Genomic DNA, 18,480 nt, shown 5'->3' with positions numbered 1-18,480 from the left:
TTTTCACAGTAACTTCACTGCAGTGTTAATGTAAGCCTACTTGTGATTAATAAATAAACTTTAACTTTTTATATTTGTTAGCGTCCATTATAAATGATGCAATATATAATTTAGAAATATATAATATAATCAGAGTCAGCATGGGGAGGGGGAAGTCATGCCTGACAAATTTATTAGAATTCTTTTGAAGTGGTAAAGAACAGGATAGATAAAGGGGAACCAGTAGATGTAATGTACTTGGATTTCCAAAAGCGTTCGATAAGATTACTGCACAAAAGGCTACTTAATAAGAAAGGAGCCCATGGTGTTGTAGGTAGTATATTAGCATGGATAGAGGATTGGCTCACTAATAGAAGACAGAGAGTTGGGATAAGAGGAGCACTTTTAGGGTGGCAACCTGTAATCAGTGGAGTGTCACAGGAATCAGTGATATGGCCACAATTATTTACAATATATATTAATGACTTGGATGAGAGAAGTGAATGTACTATTGCCAAGTTTGTGGATTATACAGAAATAGGTGGGAAGGCAAGTGGTGAGGATGACACAAAGAGTCGACAGAGGGAGTGGGCAAAAACTTGGTAGATGGAATACAATGTAGGAAAATGTGAAGCTATGCACTTTGGTAGGAAGAATAAAGAATAAAGAACATAAGAAATAGGAGCAGGAGTAGGCCATCTAGCCCCTCGAGCCTGCCCCGCCATTCAATAAGATCATGGCTGATCTGAAGTGGATCAGTTCCACTTACCCGCCTAATCCCTATAACCCCTAATTCCCTTACCGATCAGGAATCCATCTATCCGTGATTTAAACATATTCAACGAGGTAGCCTCCACCACTTCAGTGGGCAGAGAATTCCAGAGATTCACCACCCTCTGAGAGAAGAAGTTCCTCCTCAACTCTGTCCTAAACTGACCCCCCTTTATTTTGAGGCTGTGCCCTCCAGTTCTAGTTGCTGAATGTAGGAGCTGGATGTTATTTAAATGGAGAAAGACTGCAGAAAGCTGCAGCACAGAGGGATGGGGGTCCTTGTGCATAAATTATAAGAAGCTTAGCAGGTAATATGTTCAGCAGTGCCCAGTGGTTAGTCTCGCAATGGCCAGTCGATAGTCTCACAGTGCCAGTGGGGGGGGTCCCGCGGTGCCCAGTGGGGGGGTCCCGCGCTGCCCAGTGGGGGGGGGGGGTCCCGCGGTGCCCAGTGGGGGGGGGGTCCCGCGGTGCCCAGTGGGGGGGGGGTCCCGCGGTGCCCAGTGGGGGGGGGTCCCGCGGTGCGCAGTGGGGGGGGGGTCCCGCGGTGCCCAGTGGGGGGGGGGGTCCCCCGGTGCCCAGTGGGGGGGGTCTCGCGGTGCCCAGTGGGGTGGGGGTGGGGGGGGGTCCCGCGGTGCCCAGTGGGAGGTCCCGCAGTGCCCAGTGGGGGGGGGTCCCGCGGTGCCCAGTGGGGGGGGGGGGTCCCCCGGTGCCCAGTGGGAGGTCCCGCAGTGCCCAGTGGGGGGGGGGGGAGGGGGGGGGTTGTGCAGTATCTGTTGTCTTCCTCGTGTTTTAGATCTCTCTTTATTTTTTCAGCTGTCTGTAATGTCGACTGGCAGAACAAGGCGGGTTACACTGCTATCATGCTCGCCGCACTGGCTGCCATGGAGACTGATGCAGAGATGAACGTTGTGAGGCAGTTATTCAGTTTGGGAAACGTCAATGCAAAAGCCAGTCAGGTGAATATCAATGGTGGAAATTAACATTTGCACCAAGCGAATTTGCATGAAACTTAACACGAAACCTAAAAGAAATCTAAACTCATCAGTGAAATCCAGCACTTTACTCAATTGGGGTCCCAGCACAGATCCCCGTGGAACCCCAATAGTCACTGCCTGCCAATCAGAAAAAGACCCATTTATGCCAACTTTTTGCTTCCGATCTGCTAACCAGCATTCTATCCACCTCCAGACACAATCCCATTCGCTTTAACTTTACATAGTCTGTTGTGTGAAACCTTGTCAAAGTCACACATGTCATGCAAATCACACACACACAGTAGAGTGACCTCCCTGATATTTTTAGGGGGAGGGCATTCATAATGTTTGAATGCAGCCCCCGGCCTCCCGTGGAACGGGCACAGCCCCCGGTCCCCCGTGGAACGTAATTCCTAATTCTGGGTAATAAGTGCCCCAAATCTGTATGTAGGCGACATTGTTAAGGAATGAAATGTGAAATGTTAACCCTGAGAGAGGGTTGGCCAAACATTAGCTGATTGCGTGCTCCTGGCTGCACATGTTTGACTGGGGCACCTCATACATTACTGTGGGTGTAGTCTGTATAAAACAGAGCCATCGGAGACCTTGCTCCTTGTTTCTCTGGCTCCGTCAAAGCAAACACATCTCATCATTTCCCATCGGGATAGTCCGGCTCTCTTCCCTGTTATTGTCATCGGATTCTGGGAAACGATTGGAATAGAAGATTCTTAATTGTGATTCCTGGCATGGCAGTTACACAGTGGGAGGTTGGGAGGCCTCAGTAATCCATTCTCAGTGGGATCAAATCCTCCTTTATCTCCATTTCCAATTGAATTATCATTCCTCCACGTGTTGTTCAGCACCGGTCTGTTGTAACTCTCCAGCCAAGGCCAGCATACACAAGAGTTTTCCTGATCACATCTTTCTCTCAGTAGTTCATCCCGGGTCCACGGGACGAAGTGTAACAACGTTCCCAGACTGAATTTTCATTGCGACATTACAGAGATGTGACCCAATGATATCGTTCTTTTATTGTCACTGGGTTAATATCCAGGAATTCCCTCCATCCAGCACCATGGCAGCACCTACCTCACCTTGGGCAGTCCCTCACGATCGAGGAGGATTTCCTTCACTCAGGTTCAAAGAATTCTGCATGGGCTGATGAGCCCAATGTGTGAATCACAGAAACTGACATGCATGGGAAACAGCTACGCCACAGTCTGCTGTGGGACAATAATCTGTACCATACAGTCTGTTGTGGTTTAATAATCTATACCATACAGTCTGCTGTGGGACAGTAATCTATACCATACAGTCTGCTGTGGGACAGTAATCTATACCACACAGTCTGCTGTGGGACAGTAATCTATACCATACAGTCTGTTGTGGTTTAATAATCTATACCCCACAGTCTGCTGTGGTTTAATAATCTATACCATACAGTCTGCTGTGGGACAGTAATCTATACCACACAGTCTGCTGTGGGACAGTAATCTATACCATACAGTCTGTTGTGGTTTAATAATCTAACCACAGTCTGCCGTGGTTTAATAATCTATACCATACAGTCTGCTGTGGGACAATAATCTATACCATACAGTCTGCTGTGGGACAATAATCTATACCACACAGTCTGCTGTGGTTATAATAATCTATACCACAGTCTGCTGTGGGACAATAATCTATACCATACAGTCTGCTGTGGTTTAATAATCTATACCATACAGTCTGCTGTGGGACAATAATCTATACCACACAGTCTGATGTGGTTTAATAATCTATACCACACAGTCTGCTGTGGTTTAATAACCTATACCACACTGTCTGCAGTGGGACAGTAATCTATACCATACAGCCTGCTGTGGAACAATAATCTATACGTTCACCAACACCATTTTATGGGCAGCCAATAGCAGCCTTGCCAGAAATGGCCACATCCTGAGAACGATTTAAAATATCGATATGATGCCCTAGGTTTTAATATATTTCAGATGATTTACTATTCCCCTTGATCAGTATGTTTTCCAAAACAAGCAATCATTCAACCTCCGTTATGGGCAGCCTGATGGCACAGTGGTTAGCACTGCTGCCTCACAGTGCCAGGAACCTGGGCTCAATTCCCGGCTTGGCTCACTGTGCGGAATCTGCACGTTCTCCCCGTGTCTGCGTGGGTTTCCTCCGGGTGCTCCGGTTTCCTCCCACAGTCCGAAAGACGTGCTGGTTAGGTGCATTGGCCATGCTAAATTCTCACTCAGTGTACCCGAACAGGCACCAGAGTGTGGCGACTAGGGGATTTTCACAGTAACTCCATTGCAGTGTTAGTTCTTGTGACGCTAATAAATAAACTTGAACTTAATTTAAACTTTAATTGTTAATTACTGTGAACTTGCTTTTCTCTGGAGTTTGTATTTTAGTTTACTTTCCCGTCACAAACACAATTTAATTGTGAATGAATGGAAAACACTAACCAGAGACTTGGTCCTGGACCCTGTTAAATTAGTGCTGGATGCCATTGACAAATAGGTTTTACATCCGAAGGGACTTCAGGACGTTATTGTGTTACGTTAATGAACTTTCTCCCAAAGAAAGAAATCTTTTGTTTTCCTCTGTCACCGGTTTTAACTTCAAAGGGTGCAATAGGTGCAGCTCCAACCAACAAACATCTGGAATGTTTTAAATCACGTGAATCATTGAAGCTAGCTGCAATTGTCAGAGATACAATTGAATTACATTGTTCCTGTTCTCAGTTGAACTTCAAAGGAAGCATATCTCAGTTTATCAGCTCTTCTGAGTCCGTCGAGACAGGAGCTGGAGACTGCAACACAACTTCATGTAACACTTACAGATTCTTATTGATCCAAGTTCCATATTAGTGAGTCTTAATTGGCTATTTGATTTATCCAAAATAGCATTCTAATGTTTGTCGGAGTTGAGATTCAAGTTCAGCAAACAGGCAGTAGTAGACTCTTATACAGTCAATTCTGATAGAAATTGGAGTAAAAACAGAGAATGCTGGATAAACTCAGCAGTTCCACTTCCTGCTGCCTCGGAAAAGCAGCCAGCGTAATCAAGGACTCCATGCACAGACATACCCAGGCCAAAGCCTTCAGCTAGACCCAACTGAGGGAGACCGGTAACCCCAAAGCCGGGGCTGCTCCAGAGCCAGTAACCAGCATAATTAAGGACCCCACGCACCCCGGACATTCTCTCTTCCACTCTCTTCCAAGGGGAAAAAGATACAAAAGTCTGAGATGACGTACCAACTGACTCAAGAACAGCTTCTTCCCTGCTACCGTCAGACTTTTGAATGGACCTACCTCGCATTAAGTTGATCTTTCTCTACACCCTAGCTATGACTATAACACTACATTCTGCAATCTCTCCTTTCCTTCTCTATGAACAGTATGCTTTGTCTGTATAGCACGCAAGAAACAATACTTTTAACTGTATACCAATACATGTGACAAATCAAAGCAAATCAGATGTGGCAGCATCTGTGGAGAGAGAAACAAAGTTAACGTTTTGAGATCTGGTGAAGAGTTATTAGGTGGCTCGGTAGCGCAGTGGTTAGCACTGCTGCTTCACAGCTCCAGGGTCCCGGGTTCGATTCCCGGCTTGCGTCACTGTCTGTGTGGAGTTTGCACATTTTCCCCATGTCTGCGTGGGTTTCCTCCAAGTTCTCCGGTTTCCTCCCACAGTCCAAAGATGTGCGGGTTAGGTTGATTGGCCAGGTTAAAAATTGCCCCTTAGAGTCCTGGGATGCGTAGGTTAGAGGGATTAGTGGGTAAATATGTGGGGGTAGGGCCTGGGTGGGATTGTGGTCGGTGCAGACTCAATGGGCCGAATGGCCTCCTTCTGCACTGTAGGGTTTCTATGATTTCTATGATATTGGACTCGCAACGTTAACTCTGTTCCGTGCCTCACAGATGCTGCCAGACCTGCTGAGGGGATTCTGACTGAACAGACTGATGTTTGAGGCCAGGTTTGAGGGAAAAGAGACTGGAGGTAAAACCCAAACGTGTGAAATGAAACTGACAAGTGTCCTGTGTTCGCCCCTAGGCGGGTCAGACAGCCCTGATGCTGGCTGTCAGCCACGGCCGTGTTGAGATGGTGAAAGCTTTGCTGGATTGTGGAGCTGACGTGAACAGCCAGGACAACGAGGGTTCCACGGCACTGATGTGCGCCTGCGAGCATGGACGTGAGGAGATTGTGAAAGTCCTCCTGGGGCAGCCAGACTGCGACATCTCCCTGAGTGACAATGTAGGTTTTAGCTGCGACCGTCAGACAGATTCATAACTGCGCCTTAATGTTCCTGAAGCAGTGACTAATGTGATTGGTTGACAAGTCCTTGGTGCGACGCTCCTTGATTGGCAGTAATGGGCGTGTTGTATCCGCACCATTTCAGCGAGTTTAACAATTGGTGACGGGCAGTGGGATGGGGAATCGAGGGGGGCCCGGGGTGGGGGGGAATTCGGATAGGAGGTTGGATTTGACACTTTCCTGCCAGCAGGATTGAAGATGACGAACCTCTTAAACCCAGTGGGGGGCTGGCCACCAACCCCAGGATTTAACCAGCGGCAGGTGAGGCCTATGCCAAGTGCCCAGCCTGGCAGGTTTTCCTGCTGGTGATGGACAGGAGGGGATTCCCGTGCTGTGGCACAGTGGTTAGCACCGCTGCCTCACAGCGCCAGGGACCCGGGATCGATTCCCGGCTTGGGTCACAGTAAAGCAAAGTGAAGTTTATTTGTTAGTCACAAGTAAGGTTTACATTAACACTGCAATGAAGTTACTGTGAAATACTCCTTGTCGCCACACTTTGGCGCCTATTCGGGTCAATGCACCCTAACCAGCACGTCTTCCAGAATGTGGGGGGAAACTGGAGCACCTGGAGGAAACCCACACAGACACGGGGAGAACGTGCAACCTCCACACAGACAGTGACAGCTAAAGTTTACTTATATCAACATACACGTGAACCAGTGCAAATAGGAAACAAATTCGATTGAAAATGTATATTTGGGTGGCACAGTGGTTAGCACTGCTGCCTCACAGCGCCAGGGACTCGGGTTCGATTCCTGGCTTGGGTTACACTGTTTATGTGGAGTTTGCACATTCTCCCCATGTCTGCATGGGTTTCCTCCAGGTGCTCCGGTTTCTTCCCACAGACCAAAGATGTGTGGATTAGATGGATTGGCTATGCTAAGTTGTCCCTTAGTGTCAGGGGGGGCTAGCGAGAGTAAATACATGTGGTTATGGGGATAGGGCCTGGGTGGGATTGTGGTCAGTGCAGACTCAATGGGCCGAATGGCCTCCTTCTGCACGGTAGGATTCTATGATTGTGAACAGCCCCCCCGGATCCATTGGAACCCACCCAAGTCCCCCCACTGTTCATCCCTTCATACCTCCGTCCTCACTCACAGCCCCCTCACCGGTATCCCCACCCTCCCACACCTCCCCAAACCGTCCCCCCCCCCCCCCCCCCAACCCCAACCCCGTGATCCAGTGTCGATAAGATAAGTCAAAACTTGTAGATGGTTCAATCACGTTTTTAAAAATGATTTCCAGTGATTTAAAATTAGAGGTTACGCACAGGGGCCTCCTGTATTAATAAAACGGCACCAGGTTACAATTCTCAGAGTCCTATCCTAACCCTATCCCCCTAACCCCACATATTTACCCTGCTAATCCCCCTGACGCGTGGGTCAATTTTAGCATGGCCAATCCACCTACCCTACACATCTTTGGACTGTGGGAGGAAACTGGAGCATCCGGAGGAAACCCATGCAGACATGGGGAGAACATGCAAACTCCACGCAGACAAGCCCAGTGTCGATCCCGGGTGCCTGGCGCTGTGAGGCAGCAGTGCTGACCTCTGTGCCACCGAAATGTATATTTTCAATCGAATTTGTTTCTCAGTTACACTGGTCCATGTGTTTGTTGATGCAAATTAACTTTAGCTGTATCCTAACCAGAAATTCTCCCCATTTTGACTGGCTGGTGTTACCGCTGAAGTGAATGATGGTTGATGCTGGAACACTGGAGACACCTGCAGGCTTTTGATGGCACTGCAGCTGCTGGTGAACTTAACCTGGGGTTGCTTTTCATGATGTGGAGATGCCGGCGTTGGACTGGGGTAAACACAGTAAGAAGTCTCACAACACCAGGTTAAAGTCCAACAGGTTTATTTGGTAGCACAAGCCACAAGCTTTCAGAGCGCTGCTCCTTCATCAGGTGAGTGGGAGTTCTGTTCACAAACAGGGCATATAAAGACACAAACTCAATTTACAAGATAATGGTTGGAATGCGAGTCTTTACAGGTAATTAAGTCTTAAAGGTACAGACAATGTGAGTGGAGAGAGGGTTAAGCACAGGTTAAAGAGATGTGTATTGTCTCCAGTCAGGACAGTTAGTGAGATTTTGCAAGTCGTGGGGGTTACAGATAGTGTGACATGAACCCAAGATCCCGGATGAGGCCGTCCTCATGTGTGCGGAACTTGGCTATCAGTTTTTGCTCAGCGATTCTGCATTGTTGTGTGTCATCCCACCACCAGACTCACCATAGACTACTCTCTGGAATGGGTTGCATTCTTGGACACACGCATCTCCATCAAGGACGGTCACCTCAGCACCTCACTGTACCGCAAGCCCACGGAGAGCCTCATGATGCTCCACTTCTCCAGCTTCCACCCTAAACACGTTAAAGAAGCCATCCCCTACGGACAAGCCCTCCGTATACATAGGATCTGCTCAGATGAGGAGGATCGCAACAGACTCCTCCAGACGCTGAAAGATGCCCTCCTAAGAACAGGATATGGCACTCGACTCATCGATCGACAGTTCCGACATGCCACAGCGAAAAACCGCACCGACCTCCTCAGAAGACAAACACGGGACACGGTGGACAGAGTACCCTTCGTCGTCCAGTACTTCCCCAGAGCGGAGAAGCTACGACATCTTCTCCGGAGCCTTCAACATGTCATTGATGAAGACGAACATCTCGCCAAGGCCATCCCCACACCCCCACTTCTTGCCTTCAAACAACCGCACAACCTCAAACAGACCATTGTCTGCAGCAAACTACCCAGCCTTCAGGAGAACAGGGTTGTGACACCACACAACCCTGCCACAGCAACCTCTGCAAGACGTGTCGATCATTGACACGGATGCCATCATCTAACATGAGAACACCATCCACCAGGTACACGGTACATACTCTTGCAACTCAGCCAACGTTGTCTACCTGATACGTTGCAGGAAAGGATGTCCCGAGGCATGGTACATTGGGGAAACCATGCAGACGCTGCGACAATGGATGAATGAACACCGCTCAACAATCACGAGGCAAGACTGTTCTCTTCCTGTTGGGGAACACTTCAGCGGTCACAGGTATTCGGCCTCTGATCTTCAGGTAAGCGTTCTCCAAGGCGACACACGACAGCGCAGAATCGCTGAGCAGAAACTGATAGCCAAGTTCCGCACACATGAGGACGGCCTCGACTGGGATCTTGGGTTCATGTCACACTATCTGTAACCCCCACGACTTACCTGGACTTACAAAATCTCACTAACTGTCCCGGCTGGAGACAATACACATCTCTTTAACTTGTGCTTAACGCTCTCTCCACTCACATTGTCTGTACCTTTAAGCCTTGATTGCCTGTAAAGACTCGCATTCCAACCATTATCTTGTAAATTGAGTTTGTGTCTTTATATGCCCTGTTTGTGAACAGAACTCCCACTCACCTGATGAAGGGGCCGTGCTCTGAAAGCTTGTGGCTTTTGCTACCAAATAAACCTGTTGGACTTTAAGCTGGTGTTGTGAGACTTCTTACTGTTGCTTTTCATGACAGTCCATCAGTGAATGCTGGCAGTGCAAAGAACGGACATTGCCAGTGGCTGGACACAGTTGATGTAATTCCACAGATGGGAGAACACGACTTTTCAGTCTCAATCAGGCAGAGTAAATGCGATGGGGTTATGGTGACACAGTGATTAGCACTGCAGCCTCACAGCGCCGGGGACCCGGTTCTGGCCTCGGGTGACTGTGTGGAGTTTGCACGTTCTCCCTGTGAGTTTCCTCTGGGAGCTCCGGTTTCCTCCCACAGTCCAAAGATGTGCAGATTAGGTGGATCGGCCGTGGTAAATGCGCTGGTTTGTGGGGATAGTGCAGAGGGGAGGGGCCTGGGTAAGATGCTGTCAGAGAGTTGGTGCAGACCCGATGTGCTGAATGTTCTCCTGCACGGTAGGGATTGTATGGGAGTACCTGTCATGTGATTGTATTAACTCTTTAAAGCATGAAATAATCTGTTAACATTAGCGACTCTTTAGGACTTTTTCTCCTTTGGCCATAGTAACCCATCTAAGTTAAACAATCTCAGCTGAATGTTGGTGTCTTTAACTTCAAAGATAAGTAAAAAATGAAATAAAGGTATATTTTTAAATAAATGATGCGCATATTTTTGTGAGCAATAGGAGCAGGTCAGTCTACTCTGCAATCCAATAAGATATTAAGGCCTATCTTCTACCTCACATTCCCCCTTCCTACACTGTCCCCAAATTCTAGCGATCTCTGTTTAGAATTTACTCGATGGCTGAGCATCTACAGCCTTCCGGGACGGAAAATTCCAAAACTTCACCATCCTTTTGCGTGGAGAAATGGCTGTTTTAGCCAGTCCTTAATGACCAGCCATTCATTCAGAGACTGTGGGCGGAATTTTCCCAGCACGTCCGCCCGAGGTTCGTATGATCCCACCTGAGGCCAATGGAGAATGCCGTTCTCCGAGCTTTGCCCGCTCCCGGAATTGGAGTGGGCGTGCCAGTAAAATTCCGGCTGTGTCCCCGGCACAGCGGGAAATATCTGAACCCGCAGCTCACCTGTCACACTCCTTAAGGACCCTGTGTTTCAGTGAGATCACCTGTTCGTTCTTCTAAACTGTTGTGAATGTTGGCCTCGTTCACTCAATCCTTCATAGAACATAGAACAGTACAGCACAGAACAGGCCCTTCGGCCCACGATGTTGTGCCGAGCTTTATCTGAAACCAAGATCAAGCTATCCCACTCCCTATCATCCTGGTGTGCTCCATGTGCCTATCCAATAACCGCTTAAATGTTCCTAGTGTCTGACTCCACTATCACTGCAGGCAGTCCATTCCACACCCCAACCTTCCTCATCAAACAATCGCCTTCGCCCAGTGAACCTTTGTCATACTGTCCCTAAAGAAAATGTGTTCACCTTTTAGCTAAGGAGATGAAAACTGTAAACTGTATTCCAGGTCTGACCTCACCAAGGCTCTATCATAGAGTCATAGAGGTTTACAGCATGGAAACAGGCCCTTCGGCCCAACTTGTCGATAAGACTATAAGACTCAACTCTTAAACTCCAGTCCTTTTACAATAGAGGCAAACACACCATTTTCTTTCCAAGTTGCTTGGTGTACCTACATGTTCACTTTCTGTAATTCCTATACAAGGACCATCAGATCCTTCTGAATACCAACATTTCCCAGTCCATCACCATGTAAATATTTCTGTTTTTCTATTCGCCTACCAATCTGGATAACTTTACACTTCTCCACGTTACATTCCACCTGCCGTGTTCTACTGGAAAGTATAAAGAAACTTAAGCAAGGAGTAAGGAGGGCTAAAAGGGGTCACGAAAAATTATTGGCCAGCAGAATTAAGGAAAATACCAAGGTTTTATATACATATATAAAGAGCAAGAGCGTAGCCAGGAAGAGGGTTGGCCCACTCGAGGACAGGGGAGGGAATCTATGTGTGGAGCCAGAGGAAATAGGCGAGGTATTAAATGAGTACTTTGCGTTGGTATTCACCAAAGAGAGGGATTTGATGGATGATGAGTCTGGGAAAGGGTGTGTAAATAGTTTGTCATGTTGAGATCAAAAAGGAGGAGGTATTGGGGTTCTTGAGAAACATTAAGGTAGACAAGACCCCAGGGCCTGATGGGATACCCCAGAATACTGAGAGGCAAGGGAGGAAATTGCTGGGGCCTTGAGAGAAATCTTTGTATCCTCACTGGCTACAGGGGAGGTCCCAGACGATTGGAGAATAGCCAATGTTGTTCCTTTGTTTAAGAAGGGTAGCAAGAATAATCCAGGTAATTACAGGCCGGTGAGCCTCACATCAGTGGTAGGGAAATTATTGGAGAGGATTCTTCGAGACAGGATTTACTCCCACTTGGAAACAAGTGGACGTATTAGTGAGAAGCCACATGGTTTTGTGAAGGGGAGGTCGTGCCTCACTAACTTGATTTTTTCGAGGAAGCAATGAAGATGATTGATGAGGGTAGGGCAGTGGATGTTGTCTATATGGACTTTAGTAAGGCTTTGACAAGATCCCTCCATAGCAGACTGGTACAGAAGGTGAAGTTGCATGGGATTAGAGGTGAGCTGGCAAGGTAAATACAAAACTGACTCAGTCATAGAAGACAGAAGGTAGCAGTGGAAAGGTGTGTTCCTGAATGGAGGGTTGTGACAAGTGGTGTTCCTCAGGGATCAGTGCTGGGACCTTTGTGTTTGTAATATAGTAAATGATTTGGAGGAAAATGTAACTGGAATGATTAGTAAGTTTGCGGATGACACAAAGGTTGGTGGATTTGCGGATAGCGATGAGGACCATCAGAGGATACAGCAGGATATAGATCAGTTAGAGGCTTGGGCAGAGAGATGGCAGATGGAGTTTAATCCGGACAAATGTGAGGAAATGCATTTTGGAAGGTCTAATACAGATAGGAAATATACAGTAAATGGCAGAATCCTTCAGAATACTGATAGGCAGAGGATTCTGAGTGTACAGGAACACAGGTCAATGAAAGTGGCAACACAGGTGGAGAAGGTAGTCAAGAAGGCATACGGCACACTTGCCTTCACCGGCCGGGGCATTGAGTTTAAAAATTGGCAAGTCACGTTGCAGCTTTATAGAACCTTAGTTAGGCCGCACTTGGAATATCGTGTTCAATTCTGGTTGCCACACTACCAGAAGAATGTGGAGACTTTGGAGAGGGTACAGAAAAGATTTACAGGATGTTGCCTGGTGTGGAGGGCATTAGCGATGAGGAGAGGTTGGAGAAACTAGGTTCGTTCTCACTGGAGCGACGGAGGTTGAGGGGAGACCTGATAGAAGTCAACAAGATTGAGGGGCATGGACAGAGTGGATAGTCAGAAGCTTTTTCCCAGGGTGGAAGAGTCAATTACTAGGGGGAATAGGTTTAAGGTGTAAGGGGCAAGGTTTAACGGAGATGTACGAGGCAAGTTTTTTTTTTTTACACAGAGGGTGGTGGGTACTTGGAACTCGTTGCTGGGGAAGGTAATGGAAACAGATATGTTAGTGAGTTTTAAGGGGCATCTGGACAAATACATGAAAGGGGTGGGAATAGAGGGATATGGCCCCTGGAAGGGTAGGGGGTTTTAGTTCAGTTGGGCAGCATGGTCGGTGCAGGCTTGGAGGGCCGAAGGGCCTGTTCCTGTGCTGTAATTTTCTTTGTTCTTCCGTTAACCTATCCAAACCTCTTTGCAGTCTATTTGTGTCCACCTCAGCTTACCTTCCCACCTCACTTGGTGCTATCAGCAAACTTAGGATACACTGCCCCTCATCTGAGTCATGGAGATAGATTGTAAATAGTTAAAACCCAGCCCAGATCGTTATGGTGGCCCATTAGTTATAGTCTCCCATTCTGAAACTGTCCTCTTTATTCCTACTCTTTGTCACTATGGCCATCGCTTGTACCCTCCTTTCACATCTTCAATTTCCAGTCCTCTGGAGCCGATAGGTTAAGCTGTCTTGTAGATACCGACAGGAGCTTACGCACACTTGCAGGATTTGCAGTTTAAGGGTAAAGTGATAACTATAGCTGTTGTTCTTTGTGCTCCCACAGGATGGCAGTAATGCGCTGTCTGTAGCCCTGGAAGCAAGTAACAAAGACATTGCTGTCTTACTCTACGCTCACATGAACTTCAAGCCACCAACACCGGTCAGTACGAATATTGTTAATCAGCACTTTAATAGTTTTTTTAGGGAGGGTGGGGGGGTGCTTTTGTTCCTTCTTGTGTATTAATTTCCCTTATGTAACCCTGGGCAGAAGGTCTGCTTTGCCTGACTGAACCCTGTTTCTTGACTTCAACCAATACTGTCCGAGTAAATGATTTGAGATCTGGAATTCACTGAGAACCTCAGCTGTGCCCTACTCAAGACAGCATTGGATATTGGAAATGTCAAATCATCAGGGATGATTTGACATTTCCAATGATGTAGGGATATGGGGGTAGGGCCTGGGTGGGATTGTGGTCGGTGCAGACTCGATGGGCCGAATGGCCTCTTCCTGCACTGTAGGGTTTCTATGATTTCTATGATCACTAATATAAAAGCAAAATACTGTGGATGATGGAAATCAAATTAAAAATAGAGAAACCACCTTTTAAATATTATTGACCTGAAACCTTTGTTCTGTTTCTGTCTCCACAGAAACTACCAGACCTCTTATTTTCAGCATTTTCTTAGTTTTGATGTTGAATCATCTGTGACATTCTGCCGCATGGACCATTCAAAGCTTTAAATCTGAGTTTGAAACATTTGCTTCTTTCCTAGCGACACCCTCTCTAACCCATCCCCCACTGAATGAAGTTTTCTCCACTCTCGGTTATGCCAGTTTAGCCCCACGGTGGCTATGGCTTCCCGACTGCTCAGTTTTAAAGTTTATTTATTACGTAGTTTCTGTGAAAATTCCCTAGTCGCCACACTCCGGCGCCTGTTCGGATAGACTGAGGGAGAATTTAGCCTGGCCAATGCACCCAACCAGCACATCTTTTGGACTGTGGGAAGAAATCGGAGCACCCGGAGGAGACCTACAAAGACATGGAAAGAACGGGCAGACAATGATGCAAGCCAGGAATTGAACCCTGGATCCCTGGAGCTGAGACGCAGTGGTGCTCGCCACTGTCTCAGATGCCAGTAATTTGTACTGCAACGTTTGGAGCATTCATGAAACAGGGCTGTGGCCCTATTCATTCCAAGCTGCCATCGTTAACCTTACCAAGGGTGGCACAGTGGTTAGCACCGCTGCCTCACAGCAGCAGGGACCCAGGTTCAATTCTGGCCTTGGGTGACTGTGGAGTTTGCACATTCTCCCCGTGTCTGCATGGGTTTCCTCCTACAGTCCAAAGATGTGTGGGTTAGGTGGATTGGCTATGCTAAGTTGACCCTTAGTGTCAGGGGGACTAGCTAGGGTAAATACATGAGACAAAGGATGTGTCCTGGGTGGGATTGTTGTCAGTGGAGGCTCAGTGGGCTGAATCGCCTCCTGCACTGTAGAGATTCTATGCGGCAGTTTGGTTGTGGGTTCAAGTCCCATTCCAGGGATTATCTAGGCTGATATTCCAGTGCAGTACTGAAGAAGTGCTGCATTCTCAGGGGCACCCAATTTCAGGTGAGATGTCTGCCCTCTAAGGGCAGTTAAAGCTACTCATTGTAAAAGGGCAAGGGGATTCTCCTTTGTGTCAGGGTCAATACTTATCACTTAATAGGCAGATGATCTGGCCATTTATTTACAATACTTGTGTAAATTAGCTGCTACATTTCCTACAAAAGTACCTTAGTGTTTGGAAGGAACATTGGGGCATCCTGCAATTTTGAAAGGCACAATATGAATGTTCTTATTCAGCGCATCATCCATCCGTTTCATCGTGGCTGTTAAATGCACAATTGCTACAACGCTGTGTGTGTTTTAATCAAGTTATTTTCTATTTTCAGAGCACGCCATAGCCGAATGACAACTGCAGCCCGGGACACAGCTCAGATCATTCCTATCCTGCAGTATTCTTCAAAGAACAAAGAAAATTACAGCACAGGGACAGGCCCTTCGGCCCTCCAAGCCTGCATCGACCATGCTGCCCATCTAAACTAAAACCCCCTACCCTTCCGGGGACCATATCCCTCTATTCCCATCCTATTCATGTAATTGTCAAGATGCCCCTTAAAAGTCACTATCGTATCTGCATCTGTATGTCACTATCGTATATGTACAAATTATTTTTTTAACAAATATTCTTTCTACTATGTGCTGTGACAGTTGATTATACAATGTATTACTGAGCCGTTCACTGTCATTCTACGGCCAGCGCCTGCTTTTTAAAAAAAATATCTATTGTATGGGAAGCAAAAATTGTATTTTACATAAAACATTTTTGAACCTTTCCTGCGATTGTTGCAAAATCAGATTTCACTTGAAATTCTTACCCAATGTGTTCAAGAGGCAGCGAGATATCGCACTTGGGGCAAATCAAAGGTTATGGGGAAAAAGCAGGATTAGGCTATTGAGTCGGACAATCAGCCATGATTATAGTGAATGGCAGAGTAAACGATACAATTTTGTATTGGGATTACAAAAAAAAGTAAAATTTATGTTGCCAATCTTTTTTGATTCGATCAGGGAATGGCACAATGGTTAGCACTGCTGCCTCATCTCCAGAAACCCAGGTTTGATTCCAGCCTTGGGTGACTGTGTGGAGTTTATGTTCTGCCTGTGTTTGCATGGGTTTCCTCCCAGTCCCAAAATATATAGGTTAGGTGGATTGGCCATGGTAAATGTGGTGTTATGGGGAAAGGGATGGGGTAGATGGCCTGGGTAAAATACTGAGTCAGTACAGACTTGATGGGCCAAATGGCCTCTTTTTTGCACTGTAGGGATTCTATGATCATGGGTGTCAGTTGCCCATCTCTAACTGTCCTTGAACAGTGGCTTGCTGGACCATTTCAGAGGAGACACTACCACATTGCTGTAGATCTGGAGCCACATGTAGGCCAGACTGGGTAAGGATAGCAGATTTCCTTTCCTAAAGGATGTTAGTGAATCAAATGCGTTTTGATGAAAATGGTCACCATTACTAGCTTACAATTCCAGATTAATTAACAATCTAAATTCCACCAGTTGCTGTGGTGGGATTTGAACCCATGTCACCAGATGATTAGCCTGGACCCTTACATTACTGGTCTAGTGACATTACCATTAGACCACCATTTCCCCATAAACTTCATTTGGTTAGGGTACAGGTAAAATTTCAGAATAAGGCTTGATATTCCCACCAGGAACAATCCTGATGAATTTGGGGCATTCCTGGGTCATGGATAGGGCAGTTCCTCAGAGCAATTTGTATAGTTTATGCTGGGGATCATTCCTACAGGGGAGATTATCTTACTTCCTTGTTTGGAAAGGGCTCTTAAATCGGCCTCGCAGGTAGAGGAGGTGGTTAAGAAGGTGTATGGTGTGCTGGCCTTCATCAATCAAGGGATTGAGTTTAGGAGTCGGGAGATAATGATGCAGCTTTATAAGACCCTCGTCCGACCCCACTTGGAGTACTGAGCTCAGTTCTGGTCGCCTCATTACAGGATGTAGAAATTGAAAGGGTGCAGAGATTTACAAGGATGTTGCCTGGATTGGTTGGCTTGCCTTATGAGGCTAGGTTGAGGGAGCTCAGTTTTTTCTCCTCAGAGACGGATGAGAGGTGACCTGATAGAGGTGTATAAGATGTTGAGAGGTATAGATTGGGTGGATTCTCAGAGGCTTTTTCCCAGGGCTGAAATGGCTGCTACGAGAGGACACAGGTTTAAAGTGCTGGGGAGTAGGTACAGAGGAGATGTCAGGGGTAAGTTTTTCACTCAGAGGGTGGTGGGTGAGTGGAATCGGCTGCCGTCAATGGTGGTGGAGGCAAACTCGATAGGGTCTTTTAAGAGACTTCTGGATGAGTACATGGGACTTAATAGGATTGAGGGTTACAGGTATCCTATATATAGGCCTAGGTAGGTAGGGACATGACCGGCGCAACTTGTGGGCCGAAGGGCCTGTTTGTGTTGTAGTTTTTCTATGTTCTAAGCATCTTGGAAACATTGCTGGAAACTATTATAAGGTATGTAAAGGAGAAGTCGTGTCACAGAACAGTGCAGGAGGCCATTCAGCCCATTGCATGCTGTTGCAGACACAATGACCCTTTTATCTATATTTTACTCATGAAACCAAAATCTTAACTGTTCAAATTCAATATTACAAATGTACATTGAACTTACTTCCCACATCACTTTTATAATGGAAATTCTATAATCAACATGAAACCGCGTTGTACAAGGGAAAATCTGTAAGTTTCCATACACCATTTCATTCAGTAACTGAAATTTCTGATGCTCATTCAATCTTCAAAACAAAATACAAATTATTTAGCAGGGGCCGGGCCACAGCCCCTTAGAATGCTGAAATTCTACCTCAACCCCATTGTATAACCACCTCCCCATCAACCAGATTCCCCAAGAAATCTATCTCAGCCTTAAATCACCAATGAAGCATCCACATCCCTCTGTAGATAAATGTCCACAAGCCTCCACTCTAGATCCATATTCTATGGCCGTGCCCCCATGTACTAGATCCTCCAGCTCGGGCAAACATGTCTACCATCAAGAATCTAATGTTTCAGTTTATCTCTCATCTTCAAAGGATTATAAGTCCAATTTATTCAGGCTCTCTTCATAGAGCAACCCCCAATTAGCAAATCCAGCATTCAATTATCTCATGCCCAATTTGAGAGAGGGGGAGGTGATGGCCCAGTGGTATCACTGGACTATTAATCCTGAAACTCAGTTGATGTTCTGGGGACCCACGTTGAAAGCCCATGGCAGATGGTGGAATGTGAATTCACTGTGAAATTAAGAATCTACTGATGACCATGAAACCAATGTCGATTGTAGGAAAACCTATCT

General features: G+C 46.7%; 1 protein-coding gene across 1 annotated transcript in view; it reads left to right on the top strand.

Moving 5' to 3' along the window:
• Positions 1 to 15,930, top strand: part of kank3 (KN motif and ankyrin repeat domains 3) — a 110,309-nt gene extending 94,379 nt beyond the window's left edge. Inside the window, exons 8-11 of the mRNA XM_078198433.1 lie at positions 1,564 to 1,706; positions 5,784 to 5,984; positions 13,616 to 13,711; positions 15,487 to 15,930. Coding sequence (XP_078054559.1) covers positions 1,564 to 1,706; positions 5,784 to 5,984; positions 13,616 to 13,711; positions 15,487 to 15,498 — 452 coding nt within the window. The 3' untranslated portion in view covers positions 15,499 to 15,930. The remainder of the gene's footprint in view (positions 1 to 1,563; positions 1,707 to 5,783; positions 5,985 to 13,615; positions 13,712 to 15,486) is intronic.
• Positions 15,931 to 18,480: the final 2,550 nt, after the last annotated feature.

Source organism: Mustelus asterias, chromosome 26 (assembly GCF_964213995.1).
Source record: "Mustelus asterias chromosome 26, sMusAst1.hap1.1, whole genome shotgun sequence".
Lineage (NCBI taxonomy): Eukaryota > Metazoa > Chordata > Chondrichthyes > Carcharhiniformes > Triakidae > Mustelus > Mustelus asterias.
Note: the sequence above shows the minus strand (reverse complement) of the source record. Positions and strands in the feature narration are given on the sequence as shown.